We start from the raw sequence: 20,726 nt of genomic DNA on the forward strand, positions 1-20,726 counted from the left end.
TAACATAACGTGCTCAATATGGCCACGTGTGTGGTTTAAAGCTAGGGTTTTCTTTTATTCCTCATAATTGGTTGACCCTGTTGGTTAAGACCTGCCGTTCGGAATTAACAAGCTGATGTTAAAGGTCGTTAGAACGTAACTAGTTATGCAATACATGGTTCCATTCGAGGATAGATCCGAGGACCTTTTGTGTAGTATACTATAGTATACTCCTATAGTCCTTCCCCTTCGTCCTTCGATCAGTTAACGCTGAGGAAATCTCTGATCGACTGATACACTTTTTTGAAAAGCAGCGTCCGCAACCGTCCGTATTAGTTCAAATTCCGGTCGTAGGCAGATTCGAACTGAACGGTTTTTAACAGGTGGTTAGTGCACCGATCGCACCACCCCAGGGGGCGAGCAATGAATCCAATTAGTAAATGTCGGGCCGGCGTACAACACTAATCAACACTAAAGGAACTTTGAGCTCTTAACATTACGACTTTGCAGCCATTTTTTGGTGACTTTACTTCGGCCAGCTGCCAGCTTTAACGTTTCAAACCCGATCGATTCCTAGAGAACGGTGTGAATGCCGTGGGCAAAGGGAAAGACCGACATTTTAATCCACGCTTCTGGCTTTGCTCCTATCCAACAGATAGTGTGATACATTTTCGTACGTTAGGAACGTAATCATCGTCGCCGGGACGACTCGGGTCAGGTTTGGACCGAGACCCTTATAGAATCCGCGCCACGATTCATATCTGAGGTGAAGAGAGAGAGAGATGCAGAGAGAGAGAGAGAGAACATTAGAATTCAAAGTAAAAACAGTACTTACTATGGGGTATTCTGTTTGGAGGTTTTCTTTTTTGCTTGATAGCATTTTTTACCATTTTTTTATTTGTTTTATTACTTTTTATACATTCACCTTCGGTTTGAAAAAAAAAACGGAAACATAGTTTATCCATTACGTACGAACGCCTCAAGAAAATAGTGACGGGATAGAGTCGGGATACAGTAGAAGGACAAGAACGATAGTAGAAGAAGATCGCTACACTTAAGAGGACTTAGAAGGTAGTAAGTAGTCTAAATAAAAACCTTTCACTTTTGGGTACAAATTATGGTGCATTCGGGGATCGTTAACAAGGGCATCATCATCATCATGGGGTTTGGTTTGCTCCGCTTGTCCGGGTTGTCTTTTCGGTTTCGTGTGTAATTGCTCGAAATTGCTTATAGGTTCTCTTGCTTCTTGATTGACATCGTTTTTCATTTTTCCAAATGAACTACAGGTGATGAGTTTCTAGCTGCCCCGTGGCCGTTTCGTGCAGAAACTATAGTGACTATCATTACATTTTCGAAACTCCTAATCTGCTCATTGGGTTCTGCCCCTTTCTGTGTTTTGAAAATATTTTTGTTTTCCACTCCGCTGAAGTGTTTGAAGATTTGTTTTTCCTTTCAGTTTTGTTTCAAATAAATTACCATAAAACGATGCATGGTTTTTGGAGTTGCGGCGTAAAATAATTTCATTCGGCTTCTATCTCACTATCACATAACGGCGGGACCTACAACAACAATTCCTACGCGTCCGTGTGCTTGGCGCGTGCGCTGTTTATACAGAATTCGCATTCATGAAAACAACTCTGAACCACCGAATCTGTTATCAGTGGACCCCGCCGGACCAGACGGACTGATAATCTTTAGGGAGGATGTACCGGCTTCTGTTGGTTATTGTCGAAAAAACTACGCAAGACTCACGGTAAGCAAAATGGCTTCTTTCGCGGTGCACCGGCATTTTCTTTTCGATTTGATTTCAATTTCGGTTCAATTTCGCCTCAAAATAATTCTCCAATTCCATTTAAACAACAGCGGGACACACTGTTCACTTATTGAGAACTGTTTTTGGGACGTCTTTCGTTTCGGCGCAATGAAGTCATCGACGAATGATCGCGCGTTACTAATGATAAATCAGCGCCGAATAAAAACCAGCTGCACCAGTGACAGCACAGTTAGATAACAGCCCGTACCGTAATCGATCACGTGTCGGGTCGGCTGCCTATCGCGCACCGCTGCAGGTGCCCTCATGCTAAATGAATGCTGTGAATTGACCGACTATCGTAAAAAGGAGGCTTATCGGAACGGTACTCGAACGGAAAAGGAAGCGCGGCACACATGTGTATAGATAAATAAGTCTCTTGTACTCGGGGAGCTACAGATCGTTCGATCGATTGTAATAATAATTAATTGTACCATCCCTCGGAACAGCGATTACTGTGGTGCCGGGATGCATCATGTGTAGCTTTGTGTAGAATAAATAGTTTGGGGCCTGTGACGGTGCTCCACTGCGCAATGGAATTGAATCGAAAGCTTACATTCTAAAGAATATCGTAACCCCGATCGGAAGAGATCACTCAGGATCTTGCGGCCCCCGGGGAATGGAGGAGACCTGTCGGCTCCTCGGAAGCGACCGCAATAAGTGGATTGTCGGGTTCCGGATCGTCGGTTTTAGTGTTTGGTAAACTTTTCATAAATCAACATCACCAGGCAAATGTTCGGCGTAACGTGCACCAGATACGGCATGAGACCTTTATAGAACCCTGACACCCGTTCGTACCTCCATGTCAGCTTCACACAGTCCCATGTACCCTTGTAGGTGTGGTTCTGGTCCTGGAGGCGAGCTCGGATCACCTGGTACGGGTACGTGGCGGCCGCAGCGATCAGCTTGGAGATGGCGGCGAATGTTAAATATTCCGCTGTAGTCTAGTTGAGGTTCCGAGGCAAAACATGGAAAGAAACACGTAGGAAAATCCGTTAGCCAACCTGATCTACGCCAGTACCCTCGCCGCGTACGCAGCAACCGGGTGGAGCTGTTACCAGTTTGGAGTCGATCGGTCGCATCCGCTTCTGATTGTACTTGTTCTTCATCTCTTCGTAGGTCATAAACTGCAGTGCTCCGTGCGATACACCGAACATTCCAGGTATGAATCCCTAAAAACGAATCAAAGGTGGCCGTACAGTTTTACGATCGCTTTCGCTTCCCATCGCTCTCATACGTACTCGATAGAGACCACGGATGCCTTCCGTGCGATAGATTTTTGTGAGCCCATCGACCATACCGGCATAACCGGTACCGGAACCGGCTTTGACACGATCGTCGCACTGCAGGCACAGCCTAGTCTTCACCACCCAGATCGGATTGGTCATGGCGAGCGTCAGTACGCCCGCTTCGGCGGCGGCCAGCATGTGCAGCGACGGTCCCAAGGGCTGTGCCGTATTGCCATCCTGTATCCACGTTTTGATAGTGTTGTAGCTGAGGGAAAAAGAAAGATCGCATCGTCAAGCGGAGTAAGAATGTGTCGTTGTTTCGCCATCTCCCTGCCGTAAACCGGCCACTTACAACATAAAGTAGAACCCCCAGGCACTGCCCGAGCCCCACATGTTCGGTGTGACGCCTTTGTACAGCCCACGGACGCCTTCCTGGCGGAAGATGGTAAGGAACGCGCTGGTAAGCCCACGGTACTGTGGAACCGAAGCCGTGCGGCCATCGTTCACCGCAAAACGAATCTTGATCAAATCAAGCGGATGCAACAGAAGGGTGGACGTGACGCCGCCGGATACGCCAGCCATCAGGTGTTCGTACTTGACGTGTGCCAACCATCCGAAATTGCCACCTCCGGCTCCGGCAGCCCCGGCCTTCGCCGCCGCGGCTGCTACGGCTGTTTTGTGATTTTTCAACGTCGTAGCCATGGTGACGGAACGCAGCACGATCACTTGTGGTTTCTTCTCACACGCGCGACACGCTCTCACACGTCCTTCAGCAAACGGCAATTAGTGCCAGAACCACTACTACCCGGTAGACAATTCTACACCAGAATTACGAGGGCACCACACTTCTGGTCTGGTGATCCAGTGCACAGGGATACAAAGTGTACGGGAGCACCGAGGCGGATGATGATGTGCGATGAAATGATGGGATGGGAACTTTTGCTGATGCTGTTGCACTTTCAACTCAAGTAGCTCGATCGAGGAAGGCGACTACTTGTTGTTATGCGACGACGACGTACGGTAATGGACGATAGAAAGCAGACGTAAGACAGAAGAAGGATTGTTTACAGAAGTTGCTTATGTACATTATATACAGCGCGGATATCAACCGAGCAACGATCTATTTCCGGGCACGCGGCGGTGTGTAGTACTGCACCAGTTACGCTTTCCATATATCCGATGCGGTAGCTTTCCGTCGGTAAGGACACTGTTTGTTGCGCGTACAAGCGTCTGCCGTGCGCTGCGCCGTCCGTTTCTCGTGTGCGCTCCGGCTGGTCCGGCGCTTGTGTGGGGATGCTGCTGCTGCTGCTGCTGCTAGTACGCGTTAATTTGTTCGTTCGTCCGTTGCTGAAAGAGCGACGAGCCGGACTACTACAAAAAACCGCTACTACCGCCACACCGTCTTCCCATCTAGCGGCTGATAAGGGCGGTCAGATATGACGTAAACCCGTGAAGCGACGTGCACCGTTCGTATGTAGTCGTTGCCACTTGCCCACTTTGCTTGTTCCACGTTAACATGCTCCTCATTTTGGTGCGCTGTGCGATTCCGGATTTATAGTTTTCCACGTTCAAAATGCCACTTCAGGACACAAATTCTTGCTTTCTCGTCTCGCGGCTGTCGCAGGCCAGAAGACTCCGTCTATTGGTCACACTATTTTCTCTTCGTTAGCACTTTGGGGCGGTTGGCGTTTTCAAGGTCGACAGTGACGGTGACGGCAGCGGTAGATATTGATTATTTGCTGAAGCTCAACATAGCAACAGCCGTATCTTTGCTTGCTGGGACCGTCGTACGCTTGGCAGGGTATGTCGAAGCTTGCATTTCCAAACACTCCACACAATTTCCAATGGCCAATTGTCGTCGATTCAGGCGATTCCGTCGATTATTTGCACCGTAGAAAACTACTGACACGAAACTATGGTGGAAAAGCAGCGAGCAAAAAGATGATGAAATGCTCAGTCGTGTCAGGCGACGGATGAGGAAATCGTTGAAGCACACACACGCACCGTCGGGCCCTCTTGGCAACTATGGACACCAACGAACAAAAGGGGCGACCTCGTGACAACCACGCTCCGTTTACATCGACCCCACTCGAGAGCTTCAAATCCGATTGAGTGGTTTGTCGCCAATTGTTTACCGATTCAGTAGCACCGATTCACCAACTGTGTGTCCTGCAAATGTACACGTGTTGGATTTTTGTGAAATACTGCCAGGCTAGATAAGCTAAGTTTTATGAATTGATTTCGGTTTTAAAACAACTTTAGTGCGCGCTGTTGACAGCTGTCAGCTGACAGCTGTTTGTTCTAAGTTCGTCTCGCCCACCACCAGCATCCTGAAAGCAAAACAAATCACGAACGGCACGAACTGGCACGACGGCACGGCGGCACGGCGGCACGGCGAACGGCGGGCGGCGAAATGGGTCTGGCCGGTGGTGAATGATTTCCTGCGATCGGCAAACGATCAGTCCCATTTCTACGACGCTCGGTGTTGGATGCTGCGTTGTTTAGCACGCCACAGCGCACTCTTAGCGAGGACAGGAAGCACAGGCAGTAGCGGCGCACCGGTGGACCGGTCCACTCTCTGATAAAGGCCAGGAAGAAAATATCGCTGCCCGTTGCTTTCGTATCGCGTGGCAACCTCGAGCGAGTGATAAGTGAAAGTGTTCGCTCGCGCGCGCGTGTGTGACGAAAATCGGATTCGAATCTGCCGCTACCTGGATTGTGAGAGATCCTTTCGTGACGTGCGCCAGACACCTTTGCCAGCTTTTTTTTGAGATCGTTCAAATCAAGTTTCGGTCAGCGACAACGACGACGACGACGGTCAACGTGATTTGCTGTACCGTGCGCGCAGGCATCGAGTATATATTTTTAGTTCGAACAGTTCGACGTCCTTCGATACCCGCGTAGCCAAGCCTCCTTCAGAGCTACCGATTGTTTGCGGTACTCTAGCCCACGTGCAGCAGCATCCGTTTGAACGTGTGGAAAGAAAGGCGACAAAATGAGCAGTAAGTAAACGAGGGCGCAAACGGAGAACTTAGTAAGCCAACTACATTCCATTCGCCTCCTCGCACATGTTTCATAATTCTCACAATCATCAAAGTTGGCGACGGTCTGTCATCCGTGTGTGGTTACTACCAGCATTGGCTGGATGTCAAAGTGGGTGACCTACAATGACCTTGAAAAGTGGTACAGTACCAAACTACTAGCCCGGTGGCCCGGATTCGCGTTCGTGCTCCATGCGACGACAATTTATGCAAAATTTGCCCTCCATATTTAGGATGTTGAATCCTCTACGCTTTTTTTTCGACTGTTGCAAACGGAACCGCCGTTGAATCCACAAAGCTATACACCACCGCGCCGTGGCCGGTGAATGCCAAAGTTCTAATTTTAATTATGCGTAGGCCGCGTCGGATTGAATCTGTTCGTGATGATCCGCGGTTCACTTGTGCGCCCATTGAGCTTCTATTGGTCGGCCAAACGGAGCGTGAAGCGCTACCACTCGGACCACCGCTCGTCGGAGAGTCAAACCTGGTGCAACAATTTCCCTGACGGTGCACCCGTCAATCGTGTTGCGCTGGTGTGCTAAATTCGGATCGTCATCAAATCGCTCACACGCTGCACCCGTTGAGCATCAGGACAAAACTCCAAGGTTAGCACTGTTGTAGTCCGCTTCGCCTAGGCCATCTCAACGTATGACGCCGGGGACGGGGACGAAACACAAACACGGTCGCGACAAACGTCGCCATGTGGAACGGAGCGGCGGAGTTCTAAGCCCTGCGTCGGTCAGTCGGTCGGTCGGTCGGTCGTGCGGCTATCGCGCACTGTCAATGTCGTTGGAATGGCATCGTAGTTCCGGTGATTTCCCCCAAACAAAACAGACCGCTGGCGCCGCACCGGGCACCGGGACAACATTAGGGCTGCCAACTGATAGGCGCGAAATAGAATAAGAAATCGTAACGGAATAACTGTCCAATGATAACCGTGTGGATTACACTGTATTCCGACCACACACGGATTGTCTCTTATCTGTACGCAGTCATCTGACTGCGTCCAAGAGGATCATCTCGAAACTCGAAGGACACTGCCACAGAAAGTTGAAAAGAGTCAACCACTTAAATAATCAGTGCCTAATAACGGTTACCGTTCGAGTTCGGAATTGCACGAGCACGCGTTAGACGAGCTTTGACCAATTATGTAAATCAAGCGAGATTGTGGTATGCTGAGTTCCGCTTTGCTTCGCTACCTAATCATTCGTTTCGAAGCCCAAAATCCATCAATGGAGATGACCCGGCGGGGTTACCACACGCAACCGGGGTGCGATAATAGCGGGGCAAGTGGCACCGACACCAGGGCATCGCGCATCGAACCACCATCTTATCTTCGGAAAGGCACACATTACTTTTGATAATTCATGTCCAAATCCTAATGCCTCCCGGCTGTCTCTTGGAACTGGTGGCTGGTATTTTAAAGTGATCGTGAACAGCGCGCGCTGCATCATTTGCATCCGACAGAAGGTCAAACGGTCCTGTGGTCCGTTTTAACGCACCCCACACACACGGATGATGATCTCACAACAGAGGGGCCTTATGTTTTTCGCGCACACCACATGTCACCCCAGCCCGGTTGCTGCCGGTGCTGATCGATTCCGGGCGCCTATCACCGTCACAGGAGGCAGCATCGTCTGCGGAGCAGACACTAACGCCTTCCGCTGGCAGCAGCAGGATATCTAATATTAGCGGCAATTTTCGATATAAAACGACAACCACATTGCTGCCGGATACACACACAGCACACCACGGGGACACGATATCCGGATGGCCGGCTAGACGGCGCTAGCTGCTACGCCACCCTGTCACCACACACCACTGCACACGTGGTACCTTTGGGAGCTCGTTCTCGCTCTCTCTCTGTTGAAATTTTTTAAAACCGCTTCGGAACAGTGGAGCGCTAAATATACCTTCATCCGTTTGTGTGGGGCTGCCGCCGCCGGCCGGCTCCTCCGATCGGAGGGAAATGGCGCGAAGAAGTGCGGGCGCGTATAGGATACCATCGTACACCGGCAACCCCCGATTTATCGGCGTCGTTGTCGTCACTCCGTCCGAAGAATGGCCATGTGCTTGCTGCTTCTTTCTCGAGAGAGAGAGGCTACCAATCGTAGCGCATGATCGTACGATATTTTTAGTCGCACTATTTCGCCTTTCGCTGCCCAACGCATACGGTTTTAACAACAATATCAATAATCGAAACAAATCGACCGCCCAAATTCTTCTCTCGATGGAAGTTGGTGGTTCGAATACTAAAATGGAAAATAAACGAAGAGAAAGAGAGTCAGCTTTGGTACCACGAAATCAAACTAACCTTATCGCTCCATGGTTTGAAATTACCATCCATATATTGCATAAGAAGCGGCTATCGGCTGCGAAATGATTCCGTTCTGGCCACCGGCTTGCCGCGCGTAATAAGGAGGGAGCGCGCCTTTCTTCAATGATCCTCGCTTTAATTTCGCTGTTCGCTCCGTTGTTTTTCCAGAATACGCTTGGGTGACGCTTGCCACAAACGACTCCTACTCCCTGGGAGCCCTGGTGGTGGCAAACTCACTGAAGCGGGTACACACCGCTCACCAGCTGGCCGTGCTCATTACACCCGGTGTGTCTGAGTCCATGAGGTGAGGTTTCCTGTCTACTATTTCCGATGTCGGATCACTAAACAATATGTATCGATCACTGTGCTACACACACACATTAGGACAAAGCTGCGCGCAGTGTTCAATCTGGTGGACGAGGTGAACCTGCTCGATTCGAAGGATGAGGCGAACCTGGCGCTACTCAAGCGCCCCGAGCTGGGCATCACCTTCACCAAGCTGCACTGCTGGCGGTTGACGCAGTACGAGAAGTGCGTGTTTCTCGACGCGGACACACTTGTGCTCCGGAACTGTGACGAGCTGTTCGAGCGCGAAGAGCTATCGGCCGCCCCGGACATCGGGTGGCCCGATTGCTTCAACTCGGGCGTCTACGTGTTCCGGCCGAGCCTGGAAACATTCGCCAGCCTGCTGCAGTTTGCCGTGACCAACGGCAGCTTCGACGGTGGCGATCAGGGCCTGTTGAATGCGTACTTCTCCGATTGGGCCCACAAGGACATCCAGAAGCACTTGCCCTTCGTGTACAACACCTCCTCGGTGGCAACGTACTCGTACTTGCCTGCATTTAAACAGTAAGTGTCCCCGGGGGGTTCCCCGAAAACTCGCGCCCATTATCACCACCATTCGTTTCTTTTGCAGTTTTGGTCAGAACACAAAAATTCTTCACTTCATCGGAGTCTCGAAACCGTGGCTACAGAACTTTAACTCCGAGACGCGCAAAGTCTACGTACCGTCCGAGTGTCAGCATCTGGCCAACTTTCTGCAGTACTGGTGGGACATATTCTGCGAGGATGTCCACTCCAGGCTGAGCTCCGACATGGTGAGTGCGCTCAAGGCTACCCCCCCCATGGTGTATGATGTCCGGAAAATCACAGTTTCCGAAGCCCTCCCCCTTGATCATGCACAACACACCGTCTGTCGTCCTTTCCTGCCGCCCATCTGACCATCTCCGGTCAGCGGCGGTGGTCGATTCTTGCTTTCCCCGAATCGTTCTCTCTATTGCTTTGTGAACCGGCGCCATTTTTCCTCCAATTTCAAGTCTGAACTGAATAGTATTAGGATTAATCGTGACGACGATTTAAGTACAAAGGTAAGAATCGCGAGCCGGTGGGCCGATCCACCGGTGGACCAGTAAAAATCCGACTCTATCCGGAGCGCATTTGCTTATTAACCGAATTTGCTTAGACTGTTAAACAAAGTAGACATAGGTGTTAAGCTTTGATCGTATTTTGCTTAGCTTTTAGTTGTGTGAGAGGCACTTTAAGGTAGTGGTGCACATGCTTCTATTATGCACTTTTAGTATTAGTAGAGCTTGCTTTTAGTGTATGTGTGTACATCTTTAACTTTACTCAACTCTCCACGCTGTGTGCACTGGTTTGGCAATAGCCAACGTTGTTATAGAAAGAGAATTAACCGATAGAGCATCACAATATGAGCACAACTCATCTTTATTCGCTACCACATTGGCACCACAAGCTCCCATTCCCCTTAGAGGTCCACAGTAATAGTCGTATCTTTCACCACGGGATCGGAATTGCAGCGAAAAAGGATGAAAATGAAATGACAACATGCTGCGCCCTTCGCTGGTCAGCCCCGACTGCCTGGCCAGTAAGCCAACCCGTTCGGGTCCGGGTTTCAATTTGCGACACCCTCCGGGCGCGCTCATGTGCTGATCGTCCTTTTGTGCAGAGAAGCCTTTTCGTTTGGCGCACAAAAGATCCACCTTCTGCTTGGCACAACAACGTGTGTTTCACAGTGCGTGTCCGTTCGATGGTTCGTGATTTTTCTTTGGCATTTTCTTCAGAGCCAATAGTTGCGCCAATAAAAGAGGATCCCTTTCCATATCGCGCCACCATTACTATTGTTTTCGATTCACTTCCGTATTCATAAACTCTCGCTTAGCGCTAATTCCTGCTTTATTCTTTCTCTTTCTCTCTCTACATCCGTTTTTCCTTCTTTCCTTATCCAAATCCAATGCGCCCTTGCTTACGCACACGCCAAATGCACGCACACACGCACACAGATTGGTCTGGCTGGAGCGCTGGCGAATGTTACGCTCGGGGAACGGCGTACTTCGGCTCAGGATCGCATTGAACAGCAGCTGCGTCGCCAGTACTGGGAAGCGGGAAACGCGGACTACGTTGGCAGGGACGCTTTCAAGCACATTTGGGCCAAAATCCAGGAGACGATGGACAAGTGATCATCCTCATCACTCGACCACACTGCGCACTCGACGATCCTTGGCGTTCTTTGATTTTACACGCCCCTTTTTTGCATTTCATATTTATTTCCCCGTAGCTCTCTAGATTGAAGCTCTCCTCTGTAGTAACTTAGCAACTTGCTGTCCTTTTTACTATCGGAATGATTGGGTGGGAAACAAAACAGTAGATGTTTAGCATGGGTAATCGTTTTGTTTGCTATTTTCCTATCAAACATAGATCGCAGGTTGCACCTAATAAATGGCTTTTATTATACTGTGTGCGAGCTTCGATTTTTGGCGGACTGGCCGCGCGCGCATGTTGTCATTACATTTTCTATCCTCCCTTCTGACGCTGTTTGCTTCCGATTTCGAAAGGCTCACCTACCCGCTGGCTCAGCAAGGACCCTGGCCTCTTCGTTTTCTTTTACGATCTGTGCGTGCGTGTGTGTGTGTTGGAGTGTGCGTGTGTGTGTGTGTGCTAAGCTTTTTTGAGTTTTATTTTCTAACACAACACAGCAACAAGCCTTTAGCCGCTGGATAGCGCCCGCCAAAAAGCAGGTTAGTGGTGGCGGAAATCAGTACCGTTCCACCGGCACGATCTGGCACGATGTAGGCGCTGACGGTGGCGGAACGGACAGGCACGTGTCGTCGTCGAACCAGCACGATCAACAGCAGCAACAACGCGAGCAATTTAATCCATCGTACGATCCGGTGGTCCCGGTGTATGTGGATCCTTGGGAAGAGTATCTACGAAAACAGGATCTCGAGTGCCAGCAACGAAAGCACGAAGAGGAACGACTGTATTTTCAATACCTCAATGAATTGCGCGCCCAGGAACAGGCACAAAGCCGCGCCGGGTACGAGCAATGGCTGGAGAGCCAGCAACAACAGCTGGAATCGCACCATGCCGATCATCATCACCAAGATCATCATCATCATCACGAGCATGGCCATCATCATCAGCAAGAACACGGTGATGCTGCACTGCACTCGGGCGTGCACCATCAGCATCACGAGGCTAATATCTTTCAGCGCACAGAGCAGTGGGTAGATCGGATGATGGAACAGCACCAACAGAATCAAGGGCACTGGGAAACGGTTCAACCGACCACCGGTCAGGAAGACCACCACCATCACCATTCCAACAGTGGAGGCCATGAACAACAACCACCAACAAACATGGGAACGGGTACTCCTTTCGGTGGGAATCGGTCGGATGATGCCAACAATCGAAACCAACACGGTGCTGCTGCTGCTGCTGCGCCACCACATGCAGAGACGAGCCAGTCCGGACGACCACCGGGTGTTGTGGTGCACCAGGATGAGGTCGCAAAACGGTCGCCTGCTGATCACGACAGTGGTGGTGGCGGTGGTGACGGAACTTGGGGTGGTCAAAGTGGTCCTCACGAGGACGCGGTAGGTAACAAAGCGTACGATGATCAAGTAGATCATTCGAATCATCAACATGTGCTCATGTGGTGGCTGGCAACTACAGGGTCGCGCGGCGTAACTCTTAACAAAGCCTGTGATTTTTTACTAACACCGTAGAACAACTACTAAAATATACCATCGCATTGCGGCGTATTGGCATACACAGGTTCCTTGTAGAGAGTAGTTTTTAGTGTTTTGTGTCAAACACGAATTTGCTTGTAACCAAACTAACACCCTTTTTTTGGAACGTTCGCATGCTGCTCACAACGGCTTTTCGCAAATTTGGCTTTTTAACTCACTTTAAAAATAATCCCCTGGCCGGTGGCCACACTTTAGGAACGGTGCACCAAATTATGTAGGTTTTTTCCGATTCGTTCGCACCTAGTTGTCCATGTATGTGTGTGTGTGTCCGTGTTGTGTACATTATGTTCGTCGTAATCCAGCAGGCTGTTTGCCGGTTATCCTTTTTTTGTCTTATTTGTTACCATCGAAGAGTGCTTCGTACGTTCGTCCTGTCTCAGTGTGTTTCGTCGTCAGTTGCGGTGGTCCTTCTCTCGGTTCATAGTGGTTGGCGCACAGCTTTCAATTCCACGACACTCTGCTAACGATGCTCGTGTGCTCTTCACACTCTTCTTCCTTACAGTGTGGCCTTGCCGGTGCACTGGCTCAGCTTCACCTTGGCGAAGCAAAGTCCCAGGAACAGGAGGCCTACCAAGAGCACATGCGGCGTCAGTGCTGGGAAACGGGTAACATCGACTACATGGGACGGGATTCGTTCGACAACATTTGGCGACGCATCCAGCAAACGCTCACTGCTGGTGGCGCCGCTGCAACGACGGCGACGACGAGCACGGGCGACGATACGACAAGTGCTTCACCACCAGCAGCACCGGTGGTGAGCGCAGCGCCGCCATCCCGCCGTTCGCCACGCTCACGATCGACCACACCGAAGCGGGACGCACGGGAGCGCTCCCCGACGCCCCAACCGGAGGACAAGGTTCCGGTTGAGAAGAAGGAAGGTAATTGACACAGCATCATCGTCGCCTGCGATCGGCGGCACCTATCGGCGGCCATCAGCTTCCTAACCCAGATAGTTTTCCTTCGATTGGACTTTTGTTTCTGTCGTGCCCTGTCGTGCGTGCGTCGTGTCCCTGCTGCTGCTGCTGCTACTAATACTGTTACCACTACTATTATCCCTAACACTACCACCACCACTGTCAGTACTGTCCCCATTAACACTTTGTCCCGTGTTGTGCAACCCGTTCATGTGTAACCACACGAGTTGGTCTTAACATCGCAATCGCGTCCCAATACCGTCACGACTACCGTCAGGTGCGCAAAATTAGGCTAATAACGATGCATCCTTGCTTGCTTATCCTTTCATTTTCAAACACACCCGGGTCAAAGTATACCAAAAAACCATCTCTCTTACGCCCTTACTAACCAATGGCATGTACCGAGGCAGGGGCGCGTTGCTATTTCTACAAAGTGTGCCATGAGAAAAAGCGTTAAATGCAGCTTCGCACTAACGGCCATCATGAATCGAAATTACTAGAGGCTAACAAAAACCGTAGGAGCGATAATATAAAGATTGATTAGACAGTCATAGTTAAAAAAGTAAAAATTAAAAGCACAACTACCAGCACGCGCACGGTTTACTATGATACAAGGCACGAAAGTTGGGAGGTGATCGCAAACCCGCCTACTGAGTTGGCTTCTGGCGTCTACTATAGAACTCTGCCACGTTGCCGCCGAAAGTGTCTAGGCGAACGATCACAAGCAAAGGATCGTTTCGAAAGAGAGCGTAACCCAACAGAGAGATAGATAGAGAGAGGATCATTAATGGAATTAGCAGCATCATTCGCAACCCCAGATCGCGCCGTGGTCGATACGTCGAAACGTACCGAATCCACTGATCCGGATCGTCCGGAATTACGAGAACAAGCGACAGAGGCAGTTTTTGCAGCAAGAGTGCACGTTGTGTTTCATTAAAACATTTTACAAACGAAAACCTGTATCCTAACGATCGTCTGTCCGTTTTTCGGTTAGCAAAAGAAAATATGATTCATCCTGATTTTCAGTATCACCCGACGGGGCCTATTTTTTTGGTATTCATCCATCCATATATCCATCGATTTGTGTTCAGTTAGCATCAAACGAGTACAAGGTTTGAAAAGCGCTAAATATACGAGGAAGTGAAACGTATTAAAAACAAAACAGTAATAAATTCGGTGTTTCATTCATGATCGCGTTAACCCATGTCGGAGTGGTCCTGATGGAACGAAGTGGGCAAAACAATCTAGAGCACATTTCCATACAGGGGCAAATTGAGATCTTGACACCTATCTTATACGAAAGCGCACTGGATCATATGATCATGTTGCACGGTCGTCATCGATCTGCAATCGGAAACAAACTAAGGAACTCTCATTATCACAATGGAAATGAAAGTCAAAATTCCCGGGAAAGCGAAATTGGATATCTTGTTCGTCGTAAAATACAAAAATGACCAAAAACTAACAGACCCGTTTCTTTCTGGCGCCCGTGTGTGTGTGCTGTGGATAGATTTTTTGTGTGTGATTTTATTGTCGACTCTCCGGTCATCATTCATCCTTTCTTCTGACACCCGTGTGCGTCTCGCTTCCGTTCCGTGTGTGTATGTGTGTGTGTTACAAAAGGCCGTTCACCGTTCGGACCAGCAACATATTACCAGCGGGCGGTTATACTAACGGCGGTTTTCGTCTTTCTTTTCTTCCTTTCAACCCTGCATATCTCATTCGTCCCGCCAAACCAAACCAAACCAAAACATCCCCTTCTTCTGGCCAATCTCTCCCAATTGCTCGCTTTCGCGCGATCCTTTCCTCTCGGGTTCGGGTTCTCTCTTGTTGATCGCCGCCATATGCACAATTGTCTGCATGCCTTTTTTTGCGTGTGTGTGATCGCCGCGGATCGCGCGGGTAACTTTCGGGATGATCCTCGGTCGGTGGGTGGGATTTGATGATCATCGCGCGGGGATCAACCACCACCATCATACACGACCGACCACAACAGCAGCTCATGTCGTTCCGCCGCCAGCGATTGCCGAGGAAGACGACAGTGCCCTGAGCAGTTCGGTAGTGGACGGTTCTAGATTAGCACAGCACCGCCACCCAAAGTTGCCACCACCAATCCAATACGATCCGACCACCAACACGACCACATTGACCAAGAAAGTCTTTGCAGGATACCAGCAGATCATAACCACCAAGAGCCCGGAAGGAAAAACTCGCACCCACACGAAGCTCGTGTACGATCCCAGCGTTGACGACGAGGAGGACCAGGCACAGCCATCACAGGCAGCGGCCAAAATGTCTTCCGGCCCGAAGGAAGAAGATGTCCCAGACGGGGTCCCGCGTATTGGCGCAGGATCAGTTATGCCGGCTCCGTTGAAACAGATTGCGTCGGTTGGAGCAAGTGAACCGGTGAAATCCAGGCCTCTGGAGAGCGTCGTACAGAGCAAGCCCAAAGCTGCTGCTGCTCCGCCACCCACTCCTGCCAGCTCGATGGATCAACCCGCGCCAGCTAAAGCACCAGCAGCACCGCAACAACAGGTGGCCCAGGAGTCGCTGACAGGTAAAGGATCAAGTGCATCAACCATCGACTCAACGCAGCCGACTAAAACGGTGCGCAAAAAACGAACCATTTCACCACCGTCGCTGGCAAAGACCAACAACATCACCACCAACAAACCGTCGGATCAGTCGTCGGGTGAAACACTTCAGTCACTACAGTCACCACAGTCTCCGCCAATCCGTGCGTCGAAATCATCCACGGCGGCAGCGAAGCCATCCGGTTCAAGTAATCGATCTTCAGCCGCCACAATCGGGGCATCGTCCAACAAAACGGCGACGATCGCCGGTCAAACGGCCAAGCCCTCCGCCAACTCCACGCTGCCATCTCGTCCTGCTGTCGCCATCGCCACTGCCGACTCACTAACCGAAGCTCGAAGCTCGTCATCACAACCATCGCCACCGCTTTTGCCTACTCGTTCCGTTCCGCCGACGGCCCCGAAACCACAGGACGTTTCGACGGTGGCCGACGCCACGAAGGCTGTTCCGACGCCGCCCGTACCGCCACGGCGTAAACGTGAATCTAGAACGGCACGTTTAGGTAAAATCTGATCCCCTAGAGCCAGAGCTCTGTGAGGCGGGGTGCGCCCCGACGACGCAGCCTCCCCGCGGGACTCATCTCAACATCCATTCTCGTCAACTGCCAAATCATCTCACTGCCGCGCGCGGAACGTGACCGATCATTCAACGATCACCACCACCACCACATCGCAATTCATCCCCATCAATGACTCTCCCCTTTAGGGGGCCACCACCACAGCACTCGAGAATCGAATTGAACCGATCCGACCCGACCAACGAGCATCATCTTTTAGTAGACGGTTTAATAAAAGTTTATTAACGGAGGAAAAGAAAAATCAAGATCCCTCTTTCGTGCACACTTTCGTTACATCTTCACGTATCTGTGTTCGACGATCGATCTGTGGGTTTGTTGCTCCGCTAATGATATGTTGATGTTATTGTTGTTTTGTTGTAAAGACAATGTTTTCAAAATGTTTCCTCCAAGAACAAGAAAACACACAAAAACCAAGAAAGTGTTGACCCGTTTGTTGTTCGTTTTTAATCCCCCGCCCAGTTCCTAGCGTGAAGTTTCCGGTTCCAAGTGTGGTACACGGTTGAAGTACGAATTTCATTTTTAATAAATTCCTTTCTTTTTTCTTTCTCTTCCCTTTTTTTTGTTGTGCGTCGCATTGTTCTTCAACACTTGCGCCGACTTGCGATGCGGCCTGACATGTTACTATTGCTTGCTCACTCTCTATTACTGTGTTACGCCACCTCTTACAATTCCCCATCGCTTGGACGCGCTGTGCTATGCTAAACATACTTTCAACCTTTCGCTTTAATACGATCGTGTTACTTTCGGAAACAAAAACAATAGCAAGAAAGAAAAAACCGAAACTTTTGCAGTTACTACTATCCTGTGTCTCTTGTGCCAAGAAAAAACGACGATAGTACCAGTCTGATTAACTCCCAAATCAATCGTGCCCAACCAGCCCAATTTCGATTGTTAATAATAATGAACGCAAATATGGCTAAAACAAATATATGGTTAACATTTTGAAAACAAACGCTGCTCTACGCCACGGATGCGGAGGAGCATCCGTGTGCAGACAGAGCAAACAGAAGAGCAAACGAGCCCCAAATACAACTTCTTGTGTTTTATTTTGAACTGCTGCTGTACCATCACGAACGAAACATGCCCGCGCCACATGCCACGCCACACTCCACGCCACGCCATTGCCGCATCGCATCTCCACGATCATCAACCACCACGATCACGGATCACGATCACTTTGCTTGATACTGTTTTTGGGTAACATTCCTTCTTTTCCTTTTCACCCCCAGCACGACTCTTACGAACGTTTTGTACGATCTTGTAGGAAACGCTCGGTTTGGCGTTGCAATTCTATCACTTTCCTACCTTAAAACCAAACTCACCACCAAACTGGTCTGTGGGTCTAAATCCAAACCACCTAGCCTAGATCACTGCGGTTTAGGTTTCCCCGGTTTTTTTTGACAAACATTCTCGCGAATCTTGTGAAATATAGCAGCAAGAACTGAAGTTCCTGTCTTTCAAAAACCCATTGTTTTGTCGAGCGTTAGCGTAGCGTAAGTCTGGATGAGATCAGTCGCTGATCGGTAGAGGATCGGTGTTTGAAATGCATTTCTCATTGCTGTGCGTGCTGTGATAAACGAGCGTCGCACTGGTCGTCGCCGAATGACGATGCCCACAAAGCTCACAGCTTAACGAAGCCAAAAAACTTCGACAAACAACCCATAACAAAAATACAAACGGCAATAGAAGACTTTATAAATAAGGCAATTTTTTGTCGCATTCGCATTCGGATGCAGACAGGCAAATGTACCACCACGTAAGTATCAGATGACAGGCTGATAAGCGAAACTGTCTTACCTTAGCCGGTGCTGCCGTTTTCCGAGGCACGGTTCTGTCCCGCGGCCTGTTCTCCATGTTTCTTCTTGCGATGGGTGAAGTAGTTCGAGCTGTTGAAGAACCCTTTGTTACAGAGCTTGCATTCGTACAGCCGTTTACCTGAATGGCGCGCACTGTGTTCCTAAAATGACAACAAACGCAAGTGACTAAACGGACGCAACAAACTAACACCGATATCTACTTACTCTCAGTTCCACCCGGCGGCGAAACGTTCGGTCACATTCGGTGCAAGCGAACCGATTCTCTTTGGTGTGGACATACTTTACGTGCGACGTAAGCGACTGTCTGGTGACGAAAGATTTGCCGCAAACCTCGCACCGGTGATCACCGGTGCCGGAGACGTGCCGTGAGCAAATGTGGGTTCGCAGAGTGGCCTTATTTTTGTACGACTGGCCGCACAGCGAACATTCGACGCGGGGCGCTGGGTCCGATTCGCGGTGGCTTGCTAGATGTGCTTTCAACCCGGTCTCGGTGCTAAACCGCTTGGCACAAAACTCACAGACGAACCGTTTCCGTTGCCCCTGATCGTGCAAACGCATGTGCCGCGCCAGGGTGTACCGGAAGGCGAAGCTCTTTTGGCACATGCCGCACACGTGCGCCCGTTCATTGGTCGGTAGGTGCGTTGCCTGGTGGTTTATCATCCCCGATCGCGATACAAATCGTTGCTCGCACACGCCACACTGATAAGGCCACTGCTCGACTGGAAGGTGAATCCTTTGGTGTACACGCAGCAGCTCCTTGCTCTTGCAAACTTGCCCACAAACGTCACACGCGTTCGCATCGGGCTCGATGTGGTTCAGAATGTGTGTCATCAGGCGATCTTTGCGAGTGAACCGTTTGCCACAGCACGAAACACTAGCGGTCGTTTTGTGGTGCATCTTGCAATGCAGCGTGAGCGCTCGAAAGCTGTCCGATTTACTGCCGCAAAGCTCGCAGCAAAGCGTCACGAACTCGGCGATCAGTTTGTTCTGATCCCGCCGGTCCTTAGGACGCGGTGCTACGGTGCCCCAAAGTTCGTCCCGATCAGCTTCGTCTTCCTGTTCGCTACCGGACGAGGTGGTTGTGCTGCCTTCTAAAGTGCACTTTTCAGTGGCTGTGATCGCGTTTTGTTTTGGGACATTGGTTTGTGTGTCAGCTTCCAGCAAAGTGTTGAGATATAGCTGGTTTTTTGCTACCGTTTCGCCGTAGTCGTAGAAACGGAGAACGGTATCGTAGCACGGCAGACATATTAAACTGGACAACGAGTCCACCTGCAACACCTACAAACAATTAGATGGTCAGATCTACCCCCCCGCTTTGGGCCGCCAATACATACCGGAAAGCGACAAACTAACGCAATCTTCTGCATAATGCCTTCATCGTTAAACATAGTGCGACCGTTGGAGTGCGGTTTAAGGCACAGGCGACACACTCCGAGCAGTTGTCTCAGTTCCATTTTAATGAGAATTGAACACTTTTCACTATTGCGCCGGGACGGGTTGGAGCCAACTGCCGAAAACGTCAAAAGAATCAAAACAAAACGGGCTGCGCACGTCACGCACGATTATCCGCGCATTAACATTGCGCGCTGAATGCACCTGGTGGCGATGGGAATTCGATCAAAGATAAAGTCCAGTTACCCGATGACTTGTACCGACTTTTCAAGAACCGATAGTGCCGCTAGTCAATTGAAAGCTACACAGACACACGATGCTGGCAATCCGTCCTTTGTTGCTGTCGAAGGTATTATGGCTGCCATCGGTCTCCGGCCACCGGATGGGATCGGCACCGCTGCGAGCAAAGGCTTCACTGCCGGTAGTGCAGAAGGACAAACCGGAGAAAGTGCCCTACTCTCCGTTCGGAAACAAACAATCCAACCAAGGTGACTGGGTCGTGGCTCGCCTCGATGATTTGCTGAACTGGGGACGCAAGGGTTCGATGTGGCCACTCATGTTCGGGTTGGCGTGCTGCGCCGTCGAAATGATGCACATGGCTGCGCCGCGCTACGATTTGGATCGTTTCGGTGTACTGTTTCGTGCCTCACCGCGCCAGGCCGACATACTGTTCGTGGCCGGTACGCTGACGAACAAAATGGCACCGGCATTGCGCAAAATCTACGATCAGATGCCGGAACCGCGCTGGGTCATCTCGATGGGAAGCTGTGCGAATGGCGGCGGCTACTACCACTACTCGTACTCGGTCGTCCGTGGTTGCGATCGCATCATACCGGTCGATATTTATGTTCCGGGTTGTCCACCGACCGCCGAGGCCCTCCTGTACGGCGTGCTACAGCTCCAGAAGAAAGTGAAGCGCATGAAGACAGTGCAAATGTGGTACCGCAAGTAACACGTTGCTGATGGGTATTCCAATTAGCGTTAGATTGTAAGATGAAGTTTATATGAA

General features: G+C 50.2%; 4 protein-coding genes across 10 annotated transcripts; 2 read left to right on the forward strand and 2 right to left on the reverse strand.

Annotated features, from left to right (window-relative positions):
• Positions 1-36: 36 nt before the first annotated feature.
• Positions 37-5,010, reverse strand: LOC128268669 (mitochondrial folate transporter/carrier). Its single transcript, XM_053005837.1, has 5 exons — positions 3,371-5,010; positions 3,031-3,283; positions 2,848-2,961; positions 2,588-2,733; positions 37-740 (listed from the first exon to the last, which is right to left on the reverse strand). The coding sequence occupies exons 1-5, from the start codon at positions 3,718-3,720 to the stop codon at positions 599-601; spliced, it is 1,005 nt and encodes a 334-aa protein (XP_052861797.1). The 5' UTR covers positions 3,721-5,010; the 3' UTR covers positions 37-598.
• A 375-nt stretch (positions 5,011-5,385) lies between these two features.
• On the forward strand, positions 5,386-18,113 carry LOC128268471 (glycogenin-1). Of its 7 annotated transcripts, none has more exons than XM_053005582.1 (8): positions 5,386-6,020; positions 8,545-8,680; positions 8,761-9,225; positions 9,293-9,473; positions 11,370-12,269; positions 12,928-13,303; positions 15,339-16,433; positions 17,738-18,113. In XM_053005582.1, the coding sequence occupies exons 1-8, from the start codon at positions 6,014-6,016 to the stop codon at positions 17,770-17,772; spliced, it is 3,195 nt and encodes a 1,064-aa protein (XP_052861542.1). In that variant the 5' UTR covers positions 5,386-6,013; the 3' UTR covers positions 17,773-18,113. The 7 variants fall into 7 exon arrangements, with proteins under 7 accessions (XP_052861542.1, XP_052861545.1, XP_052861543.1 ...); XM_053005585.1 differs by having other exon boundaries at positions 5,389-6,020; positions 15,339-15,896; positions 17,738-18,109; XM_053005583.1 differs by lacking the exon at positions 17,738-18,113 and adding an exon at positions 17,271-17,724 and having other exon boundaries at positions 5,389-6,020; positions 15,339-15,896.
• A 186-nt stretch (positions 18,114-18,299) lies between these two features.
• LOC128268116 (zinc finger protein OZF-like) lies at positions 18,300-19,779 on the reverse strand. Its single transcript, XM_053005133.1, has 3 exons — positions 19,660-19,779; positions 18,530-19,603; positions 18,300-18,465 (listed from the first exon to the last, which is right to left on the reverse strand). Exons 1-3 carry the CDS (start codon positions 19,777-19,779, stop codon positions 18,307-18,309), a joined length of 1,353 nt encoding a protein of 450 aa, XP_052861093.1. The 3' UTR covers positions 18,300-18,306.
• A 248-nt stretch (positions 19,780-20,027) lies between these two features.
• On the forward strand, positions 20,028-20,669 carry LOC128277725 (NADH-quinone oxidoreductase subunit B 2-like). The gene has a single exon (XM_053016230.1). It carries the CDS (start codon positions 20,034-20,036, stop codon positions 20,667-20,669), a length of 636 nt encoding a protein of 211 aa, XP_052872190.1. The 5' UTR covers positions 20,028-20,033.
• Positions 20,670-20,726: the final 57 nt, after the last annotated feature.

This window comes from Anopheles cruzii, chromosome 2, assembly GCF_943734635.1.
Source record: "Anopheles cruzii chromosome 2, idAnoCruzAS_RS32_06, whole genome shotgun sequence".
NCBI lineage: Eukaryota > Metazoa > Arthropoda > Insecta > Diptera > Culicidae > Anopheles > Anopheles cruzii.

Bases quoted from the DNA above. Each gene is read 5' to 3' on its own strand.
- LOC128268669 (XM_053005837.1), bottom strand. From the start codon at position 3,720: ATGGCTACGACGTTGAAAAATCACAAAACAGCCGTAGCAGCCGCGGCG. The intron at 2,962-3,030 runs GTACGTATGAGA...ATTCGTTTTTAG, and splicing joins GCATCCGTGGTCTCTATCGA to GGATTCATACCTGGAATGTT. The intron at 2,734-2,847 runs GTAACAGCTCCA...AACCTCAACTAG, and splicing joins GACCGATCGACTCCAAACTG to ACTACAGCGGAATATTTAAC.
- LOC128277725 (XM_053016230.1), top strand. From the start codon at position 20,034: ATGCTGGCAATCCGTCCTTTGTTGCTGTCGAAGGTATTATGGCTGCCA.
- LOC128268116 (XM_053005133.1), bottom strand. From the start codon at position 19,779: ATGGAACTGAGACAACTGCTCGGAGTGTGTCGCCTGTGCCTTAAACCG. The intron at 19,604-19,659 runs GTATGTATTGGC...AATTGTTTGTAG, and splicing joins CGTTAGTTTGTCGCTTTCCG to GTGTTGCAGGTGGACTCGTT. The intron at 18,466-18,529 runs GTAAGTAGATAT...TTGTCATTTTAG, and splicing joins GCCGCCGGGTGGAACTGAGA to GAACACAGTGCGCGCCATTC.
- LOC128268471 (XM_053005582.1), top strand. The intron at 9,474-11,369 runs GTGAGTGCGCTC...AACACAACACAG, and splicing joins CCAGGCTGAGCTCCGACATG to CAACAAGCCTTTAGCCGCTG. The intron at 13,304-15,338 runs GTAATTGACACA...CCACAACAGCAG, and splicing joins TCCGGTTGAGAAGAAGGAAG to CTCATGTCGTTCCGCCGCCA.